Source organism: Triturus cristatus, chromosome 9 (assembly GCF_964204655.1).
Source record: "Triturus cristatus chromosome 9, aTriCri1.1, whole genome shotgun sequence".
Lineage (NCBI taxonomy): Eukaryota > Metazoa > Chordata > Amphibia > Caudata > Salamandridae > Triturus > Triturus cristatus.
Genome location: NC_140592.1, coordinates 377,870,495 through 377,892,730, shown reverse-complemented (window position 1 = coordinate 377,892,730; position 22,236 = coordinate 377,870,495). Strand labels below are relative to the sequence as shown.

General features: G+C 46.0%; 1 protein-coding gene across 1 annotated transcript in view; it reads left to right on the top strand.

Moving 5' to 3' along the window:
- EIF3K (eukaryotic translation initiation factor 3 subunit K) overlaps positions 1–21,914 on the top strand; it is a 100,098-nt gene extending 78,184 nt beyond the window's left edge. The window contains exons 6-8 of the mRNA XM_085625218.1: positions 3,614–3,691; positions 12,018–12,143; positions 21,792–21,914. Of these exons, the coding sequence (XP_085481344.1) occupies positions 3,614–3,691; positions 12,018–12,143; positions 21,792–21,823 (236 nt within the window). The 3' untranslated portion in view covers positions 21,824–21,914. The remainder of the gene's footprint in view (positions 1–3,613; positions 3,692–12,017; positions 12,144–21,791) is intronic.
- The last annotated feature ends 322 nt before the right edge of the window (positions 21,915–22,236 follow it).

Sequence of the window (22,236 nt, the reverse complement as noted above, 5' to 3'; positions counted from 1 at the left end):
GTGAATCCCTATGGCAGCTAAATAAGAGACCTAATACTATATATAAATATGTAAAATCTATATACAAACTTATAGATAACTTGGCATGAATAAATAAAGCCATATACACGCAAACTGGCAGAATAAATATGCTTGCCTAAAAAGTGAACATGTAGATAAGAGGGGCATAAATGTATCAAGAGCAAAGCATCTCTAAAAAAACTAACCTACTCGAAAAAGATAAATAATGACACAATGTAATCAAATCACGCAATGAAAAAATCAATAAAGTAGGTATCTAAATGATACAATATGGGAAAAATAGGTGAAACATAATAAAAAACGGTACGTAGCATCTTGTCAATATAACAGTCAGAGAATCCCTTATAGCAGCTAGATAAGAGACCCAATACTATATATAAATATGTAAAAACTATATACAAACTTAAAGATAGCTGGCCATGAATAAATAAAGCCATATACACACAAACTGGCAAGATAAATATGCATGCCTAACAAAGTGAACATGTACGTAAGAGAGGCATAAGTCTGCCAAGTACAAAGCATCTATAACAAACTAGCCTACTTGAAAAAAACAAATAACACAATGTAAACAAATCACTCAATGGAAAAAAAAACAGTGAACTAGGTATAACTAGCAAAGGGACAAACAATGACCTACTCCAAAAAATATGAAATAACAAAAAACAAACATGAAGCAAAAGAACCGACCACAAAAGAATAAGATAAACCAGATTCACCACAAAAATCGACGCACATACCGAAGACATACCACTGAAAAGGAAAAGGACCATGACCTAATACGTCGAAAGACAAACTGGGGAGGCAATGAATGACAGGACGCTACGCGGACAAAAGTGAAGTCACGCCAACAAAAGAAGTTACCACAAGAAATTAAAAGGTTTATACAATAAGACTAACAACACTAAAGACCAATACACCATAACGATACTAAAGGAGCACCAAGAGACGACAAAAATACGTCAAGACCAATGGACATAAAGACCACTGCGCAGATCTAAAAGCAGCTAAGGACGACAAGTGAACATAAGTGAAAATAGAACCATCAAGAAACACTACCACGAAAAATTGGACAGATCATACAGTAGGACTGACGACAATAAAAGGCCACTACACTATAACGATAGGAATGAAAAACATAAGACAACAACAGCACGTCCAGAAGATTGGACATTAGGACCACCACGCAGATCTAAAAGAGGGTAAACCTAATAGACCTGGCAAAGACAAAAAAAACTCATTGCATTATGTATAGTCATATCAGGTGCCAGAGGAGCCAGGAACCAGCGAGGCCCCCATTTGAAGTTCCATCTGCGATTCCAACTGATTATCCAGAAACGAGGCCAGATCAGCAGGTTCATCAAAGATTCTGGAGCGCCCTTTGAAAGTAATACGGAATTTTGAGGGGCCAGCAAAAGAGAAGGGAACATTCATCTCGGCTAAACGCTTCCGGAGATTAAGAACCCCTTTCTCCTAATGACCGTGTCTCTGGCAAAGTCTTGAGAAATTGAAATGCGATGGCCATTCCAAGAGACAACTCTAACCTTCCGCATATGAGCCAGAATTTGCTCAGTGTGTTGATGGCGCAGTGGCTTGAAAATTATTGCTCTAGGTTGCGTAGCAGACTTAGGACGAAATGTAGGAACACGGTGTGCACGTTCCAGTTCAAACTCCCTTTGGAAAGAAATTTGCAGTGTGGAAGGAATCCATTGATAAAGGAAATCAATCATAGAAGATGCATCTTTCTCAACATCCTCCGGAAGACCAAAAATGCGCAGATTAGACCTGCGGTTACGATCTTCTTGCTCAGTAAGGTCTTTCCGCAATGCTGCCATTGAACGCTCTAACTGTGAGAGAGATCTAGATTGCTTTTGCATGGAGTCCTCTGCGCCACTAATACGTGCTTCTGTGTCCGAAACACGAAGAGAGAGGGCCCTGAAGTCATTCCTGATGGCTAGCACCTCTACTTGCAGTAAATCTGTGTTAGTCTTGGTAGATTGCGCAATTTCATAGACCTCATTGAGGCGCGTCAGGATAGACTCAAGAGTGGCGCTAGGGTCCTTTTGCGCAGATTCAGGTGTAGGGGATAACTGTTTGGACCTTTTAAGAGACGCTTTAGAGTCTTTTGCGTCCTTAGCATTTGGTGACGGGCCCATATTCGCAGCCATAGAGCACACCAGCTCAGCAGGAGCAAAAAAGGTACCAAGCAAAAATAGAGAGCGCGCTCACATCAAGAGAGCGATAATAATGGCGTCTATCAGGGCAGAGAAAGGAGCTACCTCACAAAAATATCATGCCCTACAGATATCAAAAACGGCACCTTCCAACAACCAGAAACAGCCACGAAGTATAGAAATATCAGTCAACGAGACCTCCTAAGAGGGCGATGGCGGTGCGCTGACTAGAAATATGACAGTAGGAAACCAAACAGTATGGTCATAACAGGCAGCAAAGCAGCAGGAGGAAATAATAAAAAAATAATATAAATGTATGAAAAGTGAGCAACTTCACCAGTTCTTGTCAGTCCTTATTCCTGGCAAATCCGTGACAGTGACGTCGTCGTGCTGAGGAGAGAAAACATCCCACTCTTGAGAGAGACAAAATGGCGGCCGCTCGCGAAAATACCGAGCGCCACCTAAAAACGCCCGAAATATGGTCACCGGCAGCCTCAAATATCAGGAAACGTCTCTCATTACATGCTTGGCAGCTTCATATCCAGGAGAGCATCTTCAGAAATGACCGGGGCAATCCGAGGCGACAGCAAACCTCCGTCGGCTCTCGCTCCAGCGCAGAGCTCAAGCACAAACCGCCATCTCGCAGCGGCGTGCAAGCCACGCCCCCTAGAGAGAAAGTTTTTAATCTCTGCCCTGCATAATTGAATTGCCCTTTTTCCTGAGCCTTATTATCGAGGCCACTGGAATTATGTGACTCTGTGGCAGCTGTTTTTTCGACATAAGTATGGATTTACCACATTTGCCACACAATCCATGATCTGCTGCATAATCCACAAGTTTTAACAAAAATATTTGTATTTAGCTCAAATGGATCAAAAGTTACTAAAACCACAACGTGTTCCGGCACAGTGGAAGGCCCTTCGCAAACGTTGACTGGTCATCTTTCAAGTGGTTATTTCTGAATTTAGTTGTTAAACTGGTACTAATTGGGAAAATTGTGGCTAGACAGTGTTACTATGTGTTAAAATGACAAAATAATTCAGCAATACTATCACAAAATGTGGCGCATTACACCGCATAATTTACCTTTCCTTGCCGCATAATTTGGTCTTCCCCTGCTGCATAATTCCAGTGGCCCAGCCGTTTTATTACATGTTAAGTACCATACAGGCTGTTTGCTTTATCACAGCACTTTGGTGTGCTTCCTATAGAAATATAATAAGCGGTATGTGCCAGCGAGAATAGTGATCATATAAGGTAACTAATGGCCTTTCCTATTTCGTAGCCTGGTTGTGAGGTAAGGTGCTGTGTTCACTGGCCAGTAATGCTGCTTTATTTAAATGTAATAATTATTATATTTTTTAAGTGAAACAGTTGCAGTTTCATCTGTCACCTTCTCTCAATCCCTTGTCTCGTAGTTATTTGCCACGTTGTGGGAATCACATACCAGCACATTGACCGATGGCTGCTCGTTGAAATGCTTGGTGATCTAACAGGTAAGGCAGGAATATTAGCTGTCCTTGCGGGACTGCTACCACGGTCCCACAGCTTGATAGTGATGCAAGTATTTCAGAATGTTTAATTTGGATGTATAAATTGCAGAGTTGATTATCGTGGGTGTAGTTGCACCTGTCCTGATTGCACACAGGTCATTGCCGCTGGGCAGGCACAATAATGGGCAGAGCCAATTTACCAAAATGCCTGTGCCGCTCGTTCATTTGGTGAAAGTAGTGTAGCGCAAAAGCAGATTGGTTTTTCGGATCTGACACTAGAAGATGCACTCCCACGTCAAATTTCCAATTTGCGCCTTGTGATCCTGTGCCTCAGTAAGGCAACATGTACAAGGCAGGTGTACGGTTCTTAATCAGCCCTTAGTAAGTAGGAGGGTTGGTCTATTGTCAATTACTGAGTGAGTCGATTTAGGGCTTCTCTTTTCTTTGACAGCAAGCCTAGTGCCAGGTTAATCTCTGACTATGTCATTAAAAATTGAACATAGTGAGACACGAGAAGGAAACCACCAAGAATGAAATATTTAAATTAAAGAATTCCTAGCTGCGAAGAATACGGCTCTCCGTTCGTAAGGCAAGGGTCATCCACATGACCTGGCGCTGCCAAAAGGTTGTCCCTTGCACACCACTACAGCGTAGTTTGGGAGACCCTCCTAGCAGTAACCTCACTCCAGCGTCCGACAGTGCGTAAACAGGCAAATTCTTTCTTTATTTTTGTCCATTGCAAGTGTCGATTGTTTCATTTAAGATGCAGAGATGAATACAGAGTTTACCTCTTCTTTCATGGTTCTGGCTTAAACATTCTATGATCACTCGCCTGGGGTAACACAGGGTGCAAGACTGGAAGCTCAGTAGCAGACACTGAACCATTTCTCTCACTGACTGATAGTGTAAATTATGTTAATATGTAACTTGTTGATGGCCTATACCCCGGGAAGGGTAGTAGGTGTAAGTAAGTAGTATTTAAATTACTGCTACCAACACTACCTTCAGAGAATATGGTTCCTCCTGTAGAGCTGCCAAGTCAAACAGAAGCTCCTGGTACTTTAATGGTCCTGTAAAATAGAACTTTATACAGCACCTGAGAAAAGTAGGAAAGCAGGAGTAATGTTTGATGGATACTCTATATATCCACACCCAGAGTAACATGCCTATCAGTGTGTCGAGTACTAAGAAGTGGCTGCAAAGCTGCATCCAAACAGGATGCTTGAACAAACTGCAGGTAAAGGCCTTTAAAGTGTCTCTTGGAAGAATAAAAGTGTTGATTGCTGCCCTTTGAACTTTGGCACTATTCTAACAATCTTTCCCTGCCTTAGGTCTGAAAGGATCAAGCAGATTTGACTAATGATCAGTGGGTGGACTGTGTGGTCTGATAGTGAAAGTTCTCGGAAGCTGAGAGCCCTGAAGTGAAAATGTGTGTGTGTATGTATGTATATGTACCCTTCTTATTCTCCTGCAAACTATTCGCTGTATTAGGACCATCACAGACTCTTTCTGTTTAAATTAGGCGGACACTCTGCCTAGGTATCCTTTTTCCTCCCCGGCAGCTCCTGTCTCTGTTACGCATGTTCACTAGAACTCTTCACTAATTGACGGACACCGGAGTGAGACACGTTAATCAGAAAGCGCCTTCCGTTAGGATTTTAATATGTATTAAGTAATTCCATTTGGATATTTGTCCTGACAGCTGCATTTTGCATACCTTGTGTGTATTTAGAATATTTTAGTTGATTTTTCCGCTGTGGGCTCATTTTCATGTCTTCTATGTCCATATATGTTCACAGGACAGAGAGACATATGAGGCATTGTTGTTTCTACTTTTGTTAAGCTCGATTAATTGTTATTTTCGTATATATATGCTTAATAATATATGTATGTGTTTTATTTTTACATGTATTCAATTTAAACACGTTTATCAGCCGGTTCGTGTTTTTGTCAAGTCATGCCGATCAGCATGGTCATGATTCTTTGTCTATGATGACAGAGGTGGTTGCCATGACAACTGCACATTACCCTATGTAAGTGTCACTGGTATGTGTAACAGACAAGTGAACAAGGCGGTTCGCCGTCGAAACGCGTCTTGCTGTTGTTGGATTAAACTTCTTTTTGCCATTATTTCACGGAGTCTGTGCCTGTCTGCTCTTCGTTTGCCAGGATTGGAATTATATATATATATATATATATATATATATATATATATATATATATATATATATATATATATAGAGAGAGAGAGAGAGAGATACTGACTGACTGTGAGACTGACTGACTGAGACTGACTGACTGACTGAGACTGACTGACTGAGAGAGAGAGACTGAGACTGACTGACTGAGAGAGAGAGAGAGACTGAGACTGACTGACTGAGACTGACTGACTGAGAGAGAGACTGAGACTGACTGACTGAGAGAGAGAGAGAGAGAGACTGAGACTGACTGACTGACTGAGAGAGAGAGAGACTGAGACTGACTGACTGAGACTGACTGACTGAGACTGACTGACTGAGACTGACTGACTGAGACTGACTGACTGAGACTGACTGACTGAGACTGACTGACTGAGACTGACTGACTGAGACTGACTGACTGAGACTGACTGACTGAGACTGACTGACTGAGACTGACTGACTGAGACTGACTGACTGAGACTGACTGACTGAGACTGACTGACTGAGACTGACTGACTGAGACTGACTGACAGAGACTGACTGACAGAGACTGACTGACTGAGACTGACTGACTGAGACTGACTGACTGAGACTGACTGAGAGAGAGAGACTGAGACTGACTGACTGAGACTGACTGACTGAGACTGACTGACTGAGACTGACTGACTGAGACTGACTGACTGAGAGAGAGAGAGAGACTGAGACTGACTGACTGAGACTGACTGACTGAGAGAGAGAGACTGAGACTGACTGACTGAGACTGACTGACTGACTGACTGAGACTGACTGACTGAGACTGACTGACTGAGACTGACTGACTGAGAGAGAGAGAGACTGAGACTGACTGACTGAGAGAGAGAGAGACTGAGACTGACTGAGACTGAGACTGACTGACTGAGAGAGAGAGAGACTGAGACTGACTGAGACTGAGACTGAGACTGACTGAGACTGAGACTGACTGAGACTGAGACTGACTGACAGAGAGAGAGAGAGACTGAGACTGACTGAGACTGACTGACTGAGAGAGAGAGAGAGACTGAGACTGACTGAGACTGACTGACTGAGAGAGAGAGAGAGACTGAGACTGACTGACTGAGAGAGACTGACAGAGACTGAGAGAGACTGAGAGAGAGAGAGACTGAGACTGAGAGAGACTGAGAGAGACAGAGAGAGAGAGACTGAGACTGAGAGAGACTGAGAGAGACTGAGAGAGAGAGAGACTGAGACTGAGAGAGACTGAGACTGACTGACTGAGAGAGAGAGAGAGACTGAGACTGACTGAGACTGAGACTGACTGACTGAGAGAGAGAGACTGACTGAGACTGAGACTGACTGAGACTGAGACTGACTGAGACTGACTGAGACTGACTGACTGAGAGAGAGAGAGAGACTGAGACTGACTGAGACTGACTGAGAGAGAGAGACTGAGACTGACTGACTGAGAGAGAGAGAGAGACTGAGACTGACTGACTGAGACTGACTGACTGAGAGAGAGAGAGAGACTGAGACTGACTGACTGAGACTGACTGACTGAGAGAGAGAGAGAGACTGAGACTGACAGAGAGAGAGAGAGACTGAGACTGACTGACTGAGACTGACTGACTGAGAGAGAGAGACTGAGACTGACTGACTGAGACTGACTGACTGAGAGAGAGAGACTGAGACTGACTGAGACTGACTGACTGAGACTGACTGACTGAGACTGACTGACTGACTGAGAGAGAGACTGAGAGAGACTGAGACTGACTGAGAGAGACTGAGACTGACTGACTGAGAGAGAGAGAGAGACTGAGACTGAGAGAGACTGAGACTGACTGAGAGAGACTGAGACTGACTGACTGAGAGAGAGAGAGAGAGAGACTGAGACTGACTGAGAGAGAGAGAGACTGAGACTGACTGACTGAGACTGACTGACTGACTGAGAGAGAGAGAGAGACTGAGACTGACTGACTGAGAGAGACTGACAGAGACTGAGAGAGACTGAGAGAGAGAGAGACTGAGACTGAGAGAGACTGAGAGAGACAGAGAGAGACTGAGACTGAGAGAGACTGAGAGAGACTGAGAGAGAGAGAGACTGAGACTGACTGAGACTGACAGAGAGAGAGAGAGACTGAGACTGACTGAGACTGACTGACTGAGAGAGAGACTGAGACTGAGAGAGACTGAGACTGACTGACTGAGAGAGACTGAGACTGACTGACTGAGAGAGAGAGAGAGACTGAGACTGAGAGAGACTGAGACTGACTGACTGAGAGAGACTGAGACTGACTGACTGAGAGAGAGAGAGAGAGACTGAGACTGACTGAGAGAGAGAGAGAGAGACTGAGACTGACTGACTGAGACTGACTGACTGACTGAGAGAGAGAGACTGAGACTGACTGACTGAGAGAGACTGACTGACTGAGAGAGACTGACAGAGACTGAGAGAGACTGAGAGAGAGAGAGACTGAGACTGAGAGAGACTGAGAGAGACAGAGAGAGAGAGAGAGACTGAGACTGAGAGAGACTGAGAGAGACTGAGAGAGACTGAGAGAGACTGAGAGAGAGACTGAGACTGACTGAGACTGACTGAGACTGACAGAGAGAGAGAGAGACTGAGACTGACTGACTGAGACTGACTGACTGAGAGAGAGAGAGAGACTGAGACTGACTGACTGAGACTGACTGACTGAGAGAGAGAGAGACTGAGACTGACTGACTGAGACTGACTGACTGAGACTGACTGACTGAGACTGACTGACTGAGACTGACTGACTGAGACTGACTGACTGAGACTGACTGACTGAGACTGACTGACTGAGACTGACTGACTGAGACTGACTGACTGAGACTGACTGACAGAGACTGACTGACAGAGACTGACTGACTGAGACTGACTGACTGAGACTGACTGAGAGAGAGAGACTGAGACTGACTGACTGAGACTGACTGACTGAGACTGACTGACTGAGACTGACTGACTGAGACTGACTGACTGAGAGAGAGAGAGAGACTGAGACTGACTGACTGAGACTGACTGACTGAGAGAGAGAGACTGAGACTGACTGACTGAGACTGACTGACTGACTGACTGACTGAGACTGACTGACTGAGACTGACTGACTGAGACTGACTGACTGAGAGAGAGAGAGACTGAGACTGACTGAGACTGAGACTGACTGAGACTGAGACTGACTGAGACTGAGACTGACTGACTGAGAGAGAGAGAGACTGAGACTGACTGAGACTGAGACTGACTGAGACTGAGACTGACTGAGACTGAGACTGACTGAGACTGAGACTGACTGAGACTGAGACTGACTGACAGAGAGAGAGAGAGACTGAGACTGACTGAGACTGACTGACTGAGAGAGAGAGAGAGACTGAGACTGACTGAGACTGAGACTGACTGAGACTGACTGACTGAGAGAGAGAGACTGACTGAGACTGAGACTGACTGAGACTGAGACTGACTGAGACTGACTGAGACTGACTGACTGAGAGAGAGAGAGAGACTGAGACTGACTGAGACTGACTGAGAGAGAGAGACTGAGACTGACTGACTGAGAGAGAGAGAGAGACTGAGACTGACTGACTGAGACTGACTGACTGAGAGAGAGAGAGAGACTGAGACTGACTGACTGAGAGAGAGAGAGACAGAGAGAGAGACAGACTGAGAGAGAGAGACTGAGACTGACAGAGAGAGAGAGAGACTGAGACTGACTGACTGAGACTGACTGACTGAGAGAGAGAGACTGAGACTGACTGACTGAGACTGACTGACTGAGAGAGAGAGACTGAGACTGACTGAGACTGACTGACTGAGACTGACTGACTGACTGAGAGAGAGACTGAGAGAGACTGAGACTGACTGACTGAGAGAGACTGAGACTGACTGACTGAGAGAGAGAGAGAGACTGAGACTGAGAGAGACTGAGACTGACTGAGAGAGACTGAGACTGACTGACTGAGAGAGAGAGAGAGAGAGAGACTGAGACTGACTGAGAGAGAGAGAGACTGAGACTGACTGACTGAGACTGACTGACTGACTGAGAGAGAGAGAGAGACTGAGACTGACTGACTGAGAGAGACTGACAGAGACTGAGAGAGACTGAGAGAGAGAGAGACTGAGACTGAGAGAGACTGAGAGAGACAGAGAGAGACTGAGACTGAGAGAGACTGAGAGAGACTGAGAGAGAGAGAGACTGAGACTGACTGAGACTGACAGAGAGAGAGAGAGACTGAGACTGACTGACTGAGACTGACTGACTGAGAGAGAGACTGAGACTGAGAGAGACTGAGACTGACTGACTGAGAGAGACTGAGACTGACTGACTGAGAGAGAGAGAGAGACTGAGACTGAGAGAGACTGAGACTGACTGACTGAGAGAGACTGAGACTGACTGACTGAGAGAGAGAGAGAGAGACTGAGACTGACTGAGAGAGAGAGAGAGAGACTGAGACTGACTGACTGAGACTGACTGACTGACTGAGAGAGAGAGAGAGACTGAGACTGACTGACTGAGAGAGACTGACAGAGACTGAGAGAGACTGAGAGAGAGAGAGACTGAGACTGAGAGAGACTGAGAGAGACAGAGAGAGAGAGAGAGACTGAGACTGAGAGAGACTGAGAGAGACTGAGAGAGACTGAGAGAGACTGAGAGAGAGACTGAGACTGACTGAGACTGACAGAGAGAGAGAGAGACTGAGACTGACTGACTGAGACTGACTGACTGAGAGAGAGAGAGAGACTGAGACTGACTGACTGAGACTGACTGACTGAGAGAGAGAGAGACTGAGACTGACAGAGAGAGAGAGAGACTGAGACTGACTGACTGAGAGAGACTGACTGAGAGAGAGAGACTGACTGAGAGAGAGAGACTGACTGAGAGAGAGAGAGACTGACTGAGAGAGAGAGAGACTGAGAGAGTGAGAGAGACTGAGTGAGAGTGAGAGAGACTGAGAGTGAGAGAGACTGACAGAGAGTGAGAGTGAGAGAGACTGACAGAGTGAGAGAGACTGACTGAGAGTGAGAGTGAGAGAGACTGACTGAGAGTGAGAGAGAGAGAGACTGAGAGAGAGAGAGACTGAGAGTGAGAGAGCAGGTTTAGTGATTGCTTTTTTTGGTTATAAAAAAAATACTAGTGAAAATGAAATAGCTGCAGATTTGCAAATGTGTGCACCACATTGATATAAAACCAGGCTGCTTGAACCACTAGAAAAACCCGGGTATGCCTTTGTGAGTGTATGTTTATCGGTTTAATAAATGTGGACATTTATAAATCACTACTTAAGTTTTTTCCCTGAGAACACAATAAATATGCCCAGTTAATAATGGGATGACCAGAAAATTAAGTGTGGACAATTAGATGGAAATGACAAAGAAAAATACCATTAAACCTGGAGCCCTAATCATGAACTTTAATAATATCTCTTTAGAGTCCTCTGCTGAGGGCTGTATTGGTTGTTAAAGACCCAGAACCGGAGTTATAGGCCCACGGCTCAGGCCTTTAATGAGGGAGAGGGCCTTTAATAACTGGTATAGCCAGAGGAAGGAGGGCCATAAGGCTATTGGAGCATCCCACCCACTAAGGGTAGGAAGTTCTAAATTTCAAAGAGAGAAACATGAAGACAAACATTGGAATGTTGGAGCTCTATTCTTATACCAACAATTATAAGCCCGGAGATACTCCATTGTCTTCAATGTAGCTCTCAATGTTCTAATGGGTGTTCTGGATCTCAGTTGTACTAATGAGATTCACCTCGGAATGATGAAATGCTTAGAAAACTTGCTGTGATCGAGACTTGGACAAATACATGAGTAGGCACATTGAGCCACCTCATGTAAAATATTATGATCCTCCCCTTTGCTTCTTTTGTATTTCAGTAGGTCAGTGCTCTTTGTCGAGTATTCTAGAAGAGATCCTAGTTTAGGGGATTTAGTACTAAATGTTTATATATCTACTTTAATGACATTACTAAATAGTTAATCAGATTTTAGTTCTTTTATTACAGCGTTTATTTTTTAGGGCTTCTAATTGGGTGAGCGATTGCCCTCACCGCCCGAAGTTCTCCAGGATTTACGACCAGGGATGGTAGCGGAAAGAATGTTTCATATGTGCATTGTTTGTCTGCTAGTAACCTACTCACTTCATGATGTATGCCTGCAGAGCCCCAGCTACGAGGGTGGATGACCAAGTATGGCTGGACGGAAGGCGAGCCAGGCAAGATCTTTGTTTGCAACCAGGAGGAGAACATCAAGCCCAAGAACATTGTGGAGAAGATCGATTTTGACAGTGAGTGTCTTAGTACAAGCACACGCTCTTGAAACGGTGTGCTTGACGAAATATGTACTATAGTAGTGTCAGTCGTTTTACGTTTGGTGTACGTCGCATCCTAGTTGTAGTTTTATAGTTTATTTCCTGTAGGTGCCTCGATGTGTCATCGTATTGTCTTCAAGCCACATTCTAAAGCGTTTTTGCTGGTCCTGGAGAAACATGAACTCTCCTTACTTTCTCCTCTGATGACCCCACATGAAGTTCTTACCATCTGTGTACCTGTTTGCCTTCGAAACCCATTTCGTTTTTCATCAGCTTTTCATCAATTTGCTGCTTCTCTGCCTGTTGCGTGACACGTTTCCCCTTCCCCTGCCTGTTGCGTGACACGTTTCCCCTTCCCTACCTCCTCCCTGTCGGTCTGGTCTTTCTGTACTAACTCTCCTTTGGTCAGTGACCCCCGCCCCCCTCCTTCCCCGTGTGTTTCTGCGCCTGAAGTGCTTTGGCAACAGAGCGCCGCAGAGTGACAGACTGCCGAAATCTGACTGCCTCCACACGCTGCCTGTGAGTAGGGCGACTGCGAGGCAGCAGAACTCCGCCACTTCCCCATCAATTCTCACCTTAATCTTCGACGGCTACGAAAAACGGCATGAAACAAGTTCTATTTATAATCAACGAACAGGGGAAGCCTCATTCTGTTGGTGCCATGTTGTACTGGCTATAGCGCTATGTCAAGGTGTTCCGGCAATACCACGATAATGAGCTGTGAAGCATCCCCTCCTTCGCACAGAGGAACATGCCCGGAAAGGGAACATGTAAATTAGCCAGTAAGCGTCATTCCCCAAAGAATGAATCACTAGGGAGCTAAAATAACCCGTGCTGGATGTTGTGCGCCACCGTGTGGCTGATGTTTGCGTTGCCGAAGGCTATTGGTTATTTGTTATCCTGCTGCCGCTGACGTTACTGATCTGATGTATACTCAGGCTCCAGGTTCACGTAATTCTGTTTAAACCAGCTGTTCAATCATAGCTCCCCAAAATGCTTCTTTTTATAGCCCGATGCACCTTTCACTCGTACTCCAGGCCGTGCTATTTCATATATGCACAAATGTGCCTTTTATTTTTTCAGCTACATAATTATATCTCTATAAATCTACTTTTTGTTCCTGTGTCATGCTGTTTCCTGAACGGTGTCATGTGAATGGCACATCTTTCATGGCATATAATAATACTGTTCAATGTTGGCAGTGCCATGCTTTTCAGTCTCAAACATTAATTATTTTAGCGTTGGTTTAAAAATCCTGTGGAAAGAGCTCTGCCGTATCTTCAAGTTGACTAAACATTTCATTTTTTTTTTTTTTTAAAGTGAATTTTTATCGGAAACTAATTTATAGGCTCAATTTTTTATAACCCTGCTCCGATTGACATGGTGGTCAGAAGATTATCCTCAAATTTAAAGCCACAAGATTAATATAGAAGCCACCAGCAGGGGCTCCTCCGCTAAGGCGGAGGAGCGGCGTCCCACTGCTCTGTGAGCAGTTCAAAAACTAAAAATAAAATGATAATAATGCAATGTTATCATTTTTTTTCTGTCCTGGCTCAGCCGGTTTACATTTTAGGGGTGGGGCAAGGCTGGGCCGTCACAGGAGCAGGAGGAGGAGTGGTGAGCACTCGCTTAAGTCCGCATGGCGGTTTGGCCGGCCAAACAGTCATGCACAGTTAGCATGCTCTCCAACCAACTGTATTGCACAGCCTGGGTGGAGATCACGCACAGGCTCCCAGTCCCTGTCTGAGCGCCGAACCACAGTGCTCAGACAAAGGGGAGTCTGAGGGCCTGTGTGCCTCCTGCTTTTTGAGTCGACCGAGAGGCGGCGATCGGCCTGCAGGTGAGTTACTGTTGTATTTTATTTTTCACCCTCCTGCCCCACCACACCTGTTAAGTAGGAGCTGCCATGGGAGGCCAGTGGACACAGCTTATTGTTTGATCTCAGTAGGAGTTTGATTTCAGGATCTCATAGGCAGGAGGCAGGCCATGTGGGAGATCTGGTATTCAACCTTCACAACTGGGCCAGCGAGCTCTGTTCACTGCTGATTAGGAAGACCTTTGATCTGAAGATTTCTTCCATTGAATCAGGAATCCTCTCTGCACTCTCCCCTGTCGCCCAACCCCCCTCAACTCATCTCCGCATACATGGTGGCTGTACTGGCAGCGCTAAATTCCGGCCACTTCATGCAGTCCATAGCCAAAAGCGGTTGGTGTAATTCTGTTTTCTAATTTCTACATTGCTTCTTTCTCATAACCACCTATCAGTTGGTTGTATGTCGTTACAACGCATTCCGTTGCAACGCATGCCTTTACCACTCATGCATTACAACGGAATGCTATTTCCACGGACAACCTTTACCACGAATATTCCTTTACCACGCATACTTGCATGGTAATGGCATACTCTTGGTAAAGGTTATACCCCTCCCCTGTACCCTTACGTGACCCCCCAATCCTTATTATAATTACCCCTGCCCATTGCCCTCAATCTATATATATATATATATATATATATATATATATATATATATATAAATTTTTTTTTGAAACTTTTATTCCCCTTACCTCTTCACGTCCTTTCCTCGATCTTCCTTGTTGACGTCTTACATCGTAAAGAGGAAGCGTCATTGTTTCCTCTAAAACGATGCCGATTGTTACCACTTCCCGACGTTTCAACAGGTTCTTTTTTGGGTGGGGGGGGGACCCCCCAAGCCCCCTTTTTTTCACACACATATTTTTTTATTTTTGGGGGATGCCCCCCAAGCCCCCTTTTTCTAATGTTACCCTTTAACACACGTCTTCGCCGACATTAAAGGACTGAACCGGACGAAGATGAAGACGTTCCACTCCAGCTTGCGTGGTAAAGACGGTCGTGGAAGGCATACTCGTGGTAAAGACGTTTACGTGGTAAGTGTACCGTTGTAAACATTACGCGTAGAAAAGCCTTCGTGGTTAAGGATGTTTCCCCTATCAGTTAGGCCTGTAGAATGATAGTTATCATGGATGGCAAAAGTGTGATGGACTATAGGAATGCTTCAATCAATTATTCAGTCTTAATTACTCAAGGCATCCAAAAGCTTTTTTAGTTTGTCATTGCCATTCCAGACAGGGACCAACCATATGCAAATCAATCTTGGCCAGGTCCCTAAAGGGGCAATCCAGGTGGAATGGCTAAGCCTCGACACCTCTAATTGCTAACACCTATAAATCCCTCAATAGACCTAATCGGTTAGGAATTCGCACCAAGATAAAAGCGAAACTTGTAATTGATTAAATTAGTTTGAAGTGGTGTTAACCTTTGGGACGTTTCATGCCATGTTCTAGTTTCTACTTGTAAAAATATACTTATTATATCGGTGCCCTTTTTGCAATGCCTAAACTTTGTACACACTGTTACCATTTTTTGGGGGGCACAACAATAATATACACAAACATATTTGTTTCGGCAGAGTACATGAATAAAGAATTAGGTCGGTAACGATACACCTCGCAGAGCAGACATCAAAGCAGGGTATTACGTAGTGTTCGAGGCATATGAGCTGCAGATTGTTCACTTTGCATAGATCGCCATCTGGTGTTGGGCCCGGATGTTTGCAGTTTGTTTTTCCTCTTGGAAAGTCTCTGGAAATTACGGGATCGGTGACTCCTCCCTTGGATCATACTGCGTATGGGCTTCGGCTCCATCCTCAGATTGTTTTTTTCCGCCATCGGGCTCTGATGTAATACTTCGTGCTCCGGCTCCGAACATTCCAGTTCGACGATCGAAGCAAATCCTCGCTCTCCGCGGCATTGTTTAGATACTAATCTCCTCAATCACCTTCTTCTTCGACGCACTTTCGATTCCAATCATCGACGGTGGCCTTCGGGCCTCTCCAGGCTCCGGTCCCGGCTGATTGAAAGAACTCCATTCAAGAAGTGCCCTCGATGTGGGTCCAAATTCCCCCACACCGATCTTCATGACGTGTGCAACCTCTGCCTCTCCCCTGAACACGAGGCTCGAGACTGTCCCGCCTGCAAGTCTTATAGATCAAAAAAGACTATTCGAGATCGAAGGGCCAGACGGAAAATGGCGCACTCCTCGACCTCCGTTCCAGTTGACATCTTCGGGGACGACGTCGAACCTCTGGGACACCAGCACACCGAAGAGGACCTCGTCAGTGCTTCCGAAGCCGACGACTCGGATGTGGAGGACATCACCCCGGCGCAGAGGGTCGTGAGTAAAATACCCCCTCGCACACCCGCGCCGACACCCAAAAAGGCTTCGGTCACGCCTTCGGGCCTAGGCAAGACCAAAGACACTGCTTCGAACACCCCACCTTCGGGCCCGGTAACTAAGCCAAGTAAGCCTTCCGGCGGCTCGGGCTCGAGCCAGCCTGCCACCGGTGCCGAAAAACACCCTTCGGCACCGAAGAAAAGATCAGCCTCTACCTCGACACCGAGCTCCACAACAAAGCCCTCGGTGTCGAAACCCAGCCTCTCGGTGCCGACCAAACTTCATAATGCCCCCGGCACCGATACTCCCGCACCGAGGCCGGTATCGGCACCGACCAAAAAATCGGAGGTTCCCAAAAAGCACGGCCCATACTGGCCTAAGAAGCCGTCGGTCCCGAAAACGTCGGCGCCGACCAAAGAACCAGTGTCTCAAGAACTTTTTACACCGGATCCTTTACAAAAGACACTTACCAAGGATACAAAAACTGGACATTTGGTACTGTCTTCAAAAAAGAGACATTTGGACAGACCAGCTCCACCTCCAAAGAGGAAGGACTGTGCTACCTCCCCTTTCAGAGTGCCTTCTCCGCCTCCTCCACCTCCTCCACCTTCTTCACCTCCGCCCCCTCCACCTTCTCCACCCCTGCCTCATCGCTCTCCGACCCTGTCTCCAGACCATGATGATCAAGGGGACCCATACTACGACCCAGCAGATGTGCCACAAGACCCCACCCCTACAGGATCCCCAGACCCCTGGGATGATTATAATAATCCAGACATTCCAGATGTCCCGCAAGATGACCTATATCCATCCCGGCCAGCACCACCAGAAGACTCACTGGGTTTTCACCACCTACTTCAGAGGGCGGCACATTATCACGGGGTAGAGCTACACACTGACCCAGTAGAGGAAGATTTCCTCCTAGACACCTTTGATACAGCACATAGGTCTACTGCTATACTACCTATGCTCAAAGGGGTAATAAAGCATGCGCCAGAGGTTTTTAAAGACCCAGTCAGGGCTAGGGTCCTAAACCCACGCATAGAAAAAAAGTATAAGGCTGCCCCTACAGATCCTACCTACATCAAAGGGCCTGCGCCACTGGATTCCCTAGTGGTATCCACCGCAAGAAAGAGGTCAAATTCCCAGGCGTCAGGCGAAGCACCACCACCTGATAAGGAATCAAAGCTCCTGGACGCATCAGGAAAACGCACTGCGTCACAGGCAGCTAACATATGGCGTATCGCCAACACTCAAGCGCTATTGGCCAGATACGACAGGGCGCATTATGATGAGCTAGAAACCATCATGTACCATCTCCCATAAAAATATAAAAATAGGGCCAATGAACTAATCCAAGAGGGTAAAACCATAACCAATACCTCTATATGCTGTGCTTTAGACGCAGCAGACACAGCTTCCAGGGCCATTAACACCAGTGTCCTACTCCGTCGACACGCTTGGCTAAGAGTGTCCGGCTTCCGAGGTACAAGCCTCTATACTAAACCACCCGTTCGCTCAGGAACATTTATTCGGGCCAAAGATAGATGAGGCCCTCGAGAAGATGAAGAAAGATACAGATACGGCGAAATCTATGGGAGCCCTACAGTCACACCCTCCTAGACGCTCCTTTCGCTGCTCTTCCTTTCGTGGCACGGGCAGAGGCTACTCCTCAGCGCGTCCACGTCCTACAAATCCCCCCCCCTCAGTCCACCTTCACAAAAGGTTATCAAAGAGGCGGATATAGAGGAAATAACAATAAAGGCAGAGGCAAAACAAATACTGCCCGCTCTGCCACACCGCCTACCCAATGACTTTCCCCTGCTCCCCCCAGACCATCCCACTCCGGTCGGGGGCAGACTACAAAATTTCCTTCACGTCTGGGAGTCCATCACATCGGACAAGTGGGCGATCCAAATTATTCGTTCAGGGTACTGCCTAGAACTCACATCTTCCCCCCCAACATTCCACCCAGGCAACGACCAATGTCACAAGAACATTCCACGTTACTAAAGCAGGAGGTGATTTCCCTCCTACAAAAACACGCAATAGAACAGGTCCCCCACAATCCGCAAAATATAGGAGTCTACTCCCTATATTTTCTAATACTGAAAAGAGACGAGACTCTACGACCTATCTTAGATCTCCGACCTCTAAACACATACATATATTCGGACCATTTTCACATGGTAACACTCCAGCAGGTACTTCCACTCCTCTCCCAGGACGACTTTCTCACCACACTGGACTTGAAAGACGCGTACTTTCACATTCCTATACACCATGCACCACAGAAAGTACCTCAGATTCATAGTGGCCGGGCAACACTACCAGTTCAAGGTGCTCCCATTCGGGGTCACAACAGCACCAAGGGTATTTACCAAGTGCCTAGCGGTAGTGGCGGCACACCTCAGAAGACAGCACATTCACGTCTTCCCGTATCTGGACGACTGGCTGATAAAAGCCGCGTCCTACAACCAATGTGTACACCACACCGCCACTACAATCCAGCTACTGCACCAACTAGGCTTCACGGTCAACCACCAAAAGTCCCAGTTAATGCCATCCCACATAAAACAATACCTCGGTGCCACCATAGACACCTCAAAAGCCATTGCCTACCCCAATCCGGCAAGGATCGCAAACATTCAAGCTTTGCGTCAAAAATTCATACTTCAACACTCCCTCCCAGCAAGAGTGTTTATGCAACTGATAGGGATGATGGCCTCTTGCATTTTTATAGTACCTCATGCAAGACTCCAGATGCGTCCACTCCCAAGAGTGCTTAGCGCGCCAATGGAACCAGGCCCAGGGGCAACTGACAGATCTGGTGTTGGTAGACGGTCGCACCCATCGCTCTCTGCAGTGGTGGAACACCACAAATCTTTCCAGAGGTCGACTGTTCCTGGACCCGGTCCCACAAATAATCCTGACAACAGACGCATCGTTCTCCTGCTGGGGAGCTCATATTCTACACCTCACAGTGCAGGGTACATGGACGCCGCAACAAAAGTTACTCCACATCAATCATCTGGAGCTACTGGCGATCTTTCTAGCCCTAAAATCCTTTCACACACAGATTCTAGGCAAGGCAGTCCTTATCGCACGGACAACATGACCGCCATTTACTACATCCAAAAACAAGGCGGCACACACTCTCCACAGCTCTCCCAACTAGCACAGAGCATATGGAGATGGGCAATTCCACACAAAATCTTTCTCCTAGCCCAACATGTCCCAGGAGTCTAGAACACCATGGCAGATCTGCTCAGCAGACAGACGCAACAGATCCACGAGTGGGAACTTTACCCGCAAGTTCTTCACCTGTTCTTTCAAATGTGGGGGCATCCACAAATGGACCTATTCGCCACCCACGAAAACAAAAAATGCCCAAGCTTCGCCGCCAGATACCCACACCCATTGTCCAAAGGCAATGCGATATGAATGAACTGGTCTGGCAAATTTGCATATGCCTTTCCACCTCTCCCACTAATTCCATTAGTGGTGCGAAAGCTACAACAGCACTCCCTCACACTCATTCTAGTAGCTCCAACATGGGCCAGACAACCGTGGTACACCACGCTGCTGGAACTCTCAGTAGTGCCACACCAAAAATTACACCTCTCACCATGCCTCCTAACCCAGAACCATGGAGAGATCAGACACCCTGACCCAGCTCAACTCAACCTTGCGATCTGGCTCCTGAAATCATATAATTCGGGTACCTAAACCTTCCCCCTGACTGTATGAATGTCATCAGAGAGGCCAGACACCCTATCACTAGAGCCTGCTACGCTGCCAAGTGTAAAAGGTTCGTGGGTTACTACCATAACAACACTATCAATCCCCTAGACGCGTCTATACAGCATATTATATGCTACTTACTCCACCTACAAAGGTGTAACCTAGCCTATTCATCCATTCGGCTACACCTCGCAGCAATAGCTGCTTACTTACAAAATAGGCAGCACCTCTCACTTTTCAGGGTACCTGCCATTAAAGCCTTCATGGAAGGACTAAAGAGAATTATTCCCCCCAGGGTACCACCATCACCTATATGGAACCTAAATATTGTTCTCACAAGGCTCATGGGGCCTCCCTTCGAACCTTTGCATAAATGCGAACTGCAATTCCTCACATGGAAAACAGTGTTCCTTGTAGCTATCACTTCCCTTAGAAGGGTCAGTGAAATACAAGCATTTACCATACAAGAACCTTTTCTTCAAATGCACCACAACAAAGTTGTTCTCCGTACCAACCCAAAATTCCTTCCAAAAGTCACTTCCCCTTTTCACTTAAACCAAACTGTGGAGTTACCAGTTTTTTTCTCGCAACCTCAAACCGTTGCAGAAAGGGCTCTACACACGCTAGACGTCAAACGAGCTCTACTTTACTATATACAAAGGACACAACCTTTCAGGAAAACCAAACAACTGTTTGTCTCCTTCTCTCCACCACACAAAGGCAACCCCATCCCAAAATCAGGGATAGCTAGGTGGATTGTAAGATGCATCCAGATTTGCTACCACAAAGCCAAGAGAACGCTATCCGTTCCACCTAAAGCCCACTCTACACGAAAGATAGGGGCTTCCATGGCATTTCTGGGCAATATTCCACTACATGATATCTGCAAAGCAGCTACATGGTCAACACCGCACACTTTCACTAAACACTATTGTGTAGATGTGCAATCCAAGCAACAAGCTAGTGTGGGCCAAGCTGTACTAAAAACATTATTTCAAACCACTGCAACAGATACTGGTGGTCGCCGCTAAGGTTGGGAACTGCTATATAATCTATGCAAAGTGTACAATCTGCAGCTCATATGCCTCGAACGGAATATGCTACTTACCAGTATGCATCTGTTCTTGGCATGTAGAGCTGCAGAGTTGTACACGCCCACCCGCCTCCCCGGCTACCTGTATCTGTTCCGGTATATCTTATTTAGATACAACATACATGGGTTTCTTCACTATAGTCACTAAGCTCCATCTTTCCCTACTGGCGAAAAACAATCTGAGGATGGAGCCTAAGCCCATGCGCAGTATGATCCAAGGGACGAGTCACCGATCCCGTGACTTCCAGAGACTTTCCAAGAGGAAAAATAAACTGCAAACATCCGGGCCCAACACCAGATGGCGATCTATGCAAAGTGTACAACTCTGCAGCTCTACATGCCAAGAACAGATTCATACTGGTAAGTAGCATATTCCTTATATACAATGTCATTGCATCTCTCTGCCCTCCTGGCAACCCCGGAATGTAGTAATCAAGTTTCGATAAACCGTACGACACATTTGCAGGTCCCTGAGGAAAGAAGTGCACCCACAATATCAACAATTGGTCTTGTGAGGAGGTGGTCTGACCAAACCATGCACACTGGTTTACATTTTTTTTCTTGGTTCTTTCAGGTGTATCCAGTATCATGGCTTCCTCGCAGTGACGAATCATTCCAAAAGAAGGCATCTTGTTCCAACGAGCAACTTTTTTTATACCATCTCTCCAGCTAGTCAATAAAAGCTATTTAAACAAGGTTTCTTCCTGCTATTTGTTATCTGTTCCTTGGCACGAGTGTTGACTTGATTCTACAAGTGTCGGGGGATGAAAATGACCACAGGTTTTGTGAGAAACATTGAAATTCATGTAAAAACCCAAAGGGAACTCTGAATGGAAGTGCTAGAAGTTGCATGTTGATCTCTGGGAGAATGGAGGATATTGTTTTTAGGTCTGGCGTAAAGATGGCCGTAGAGGCTTCATTTAATTAAAAAAAATGTAAATAAAATATACATACATTGAATGGCTTGTAGTCCACTTCAGCCATTGGCTCTTTTGCTATTTGAGCGACGTATGTTACCT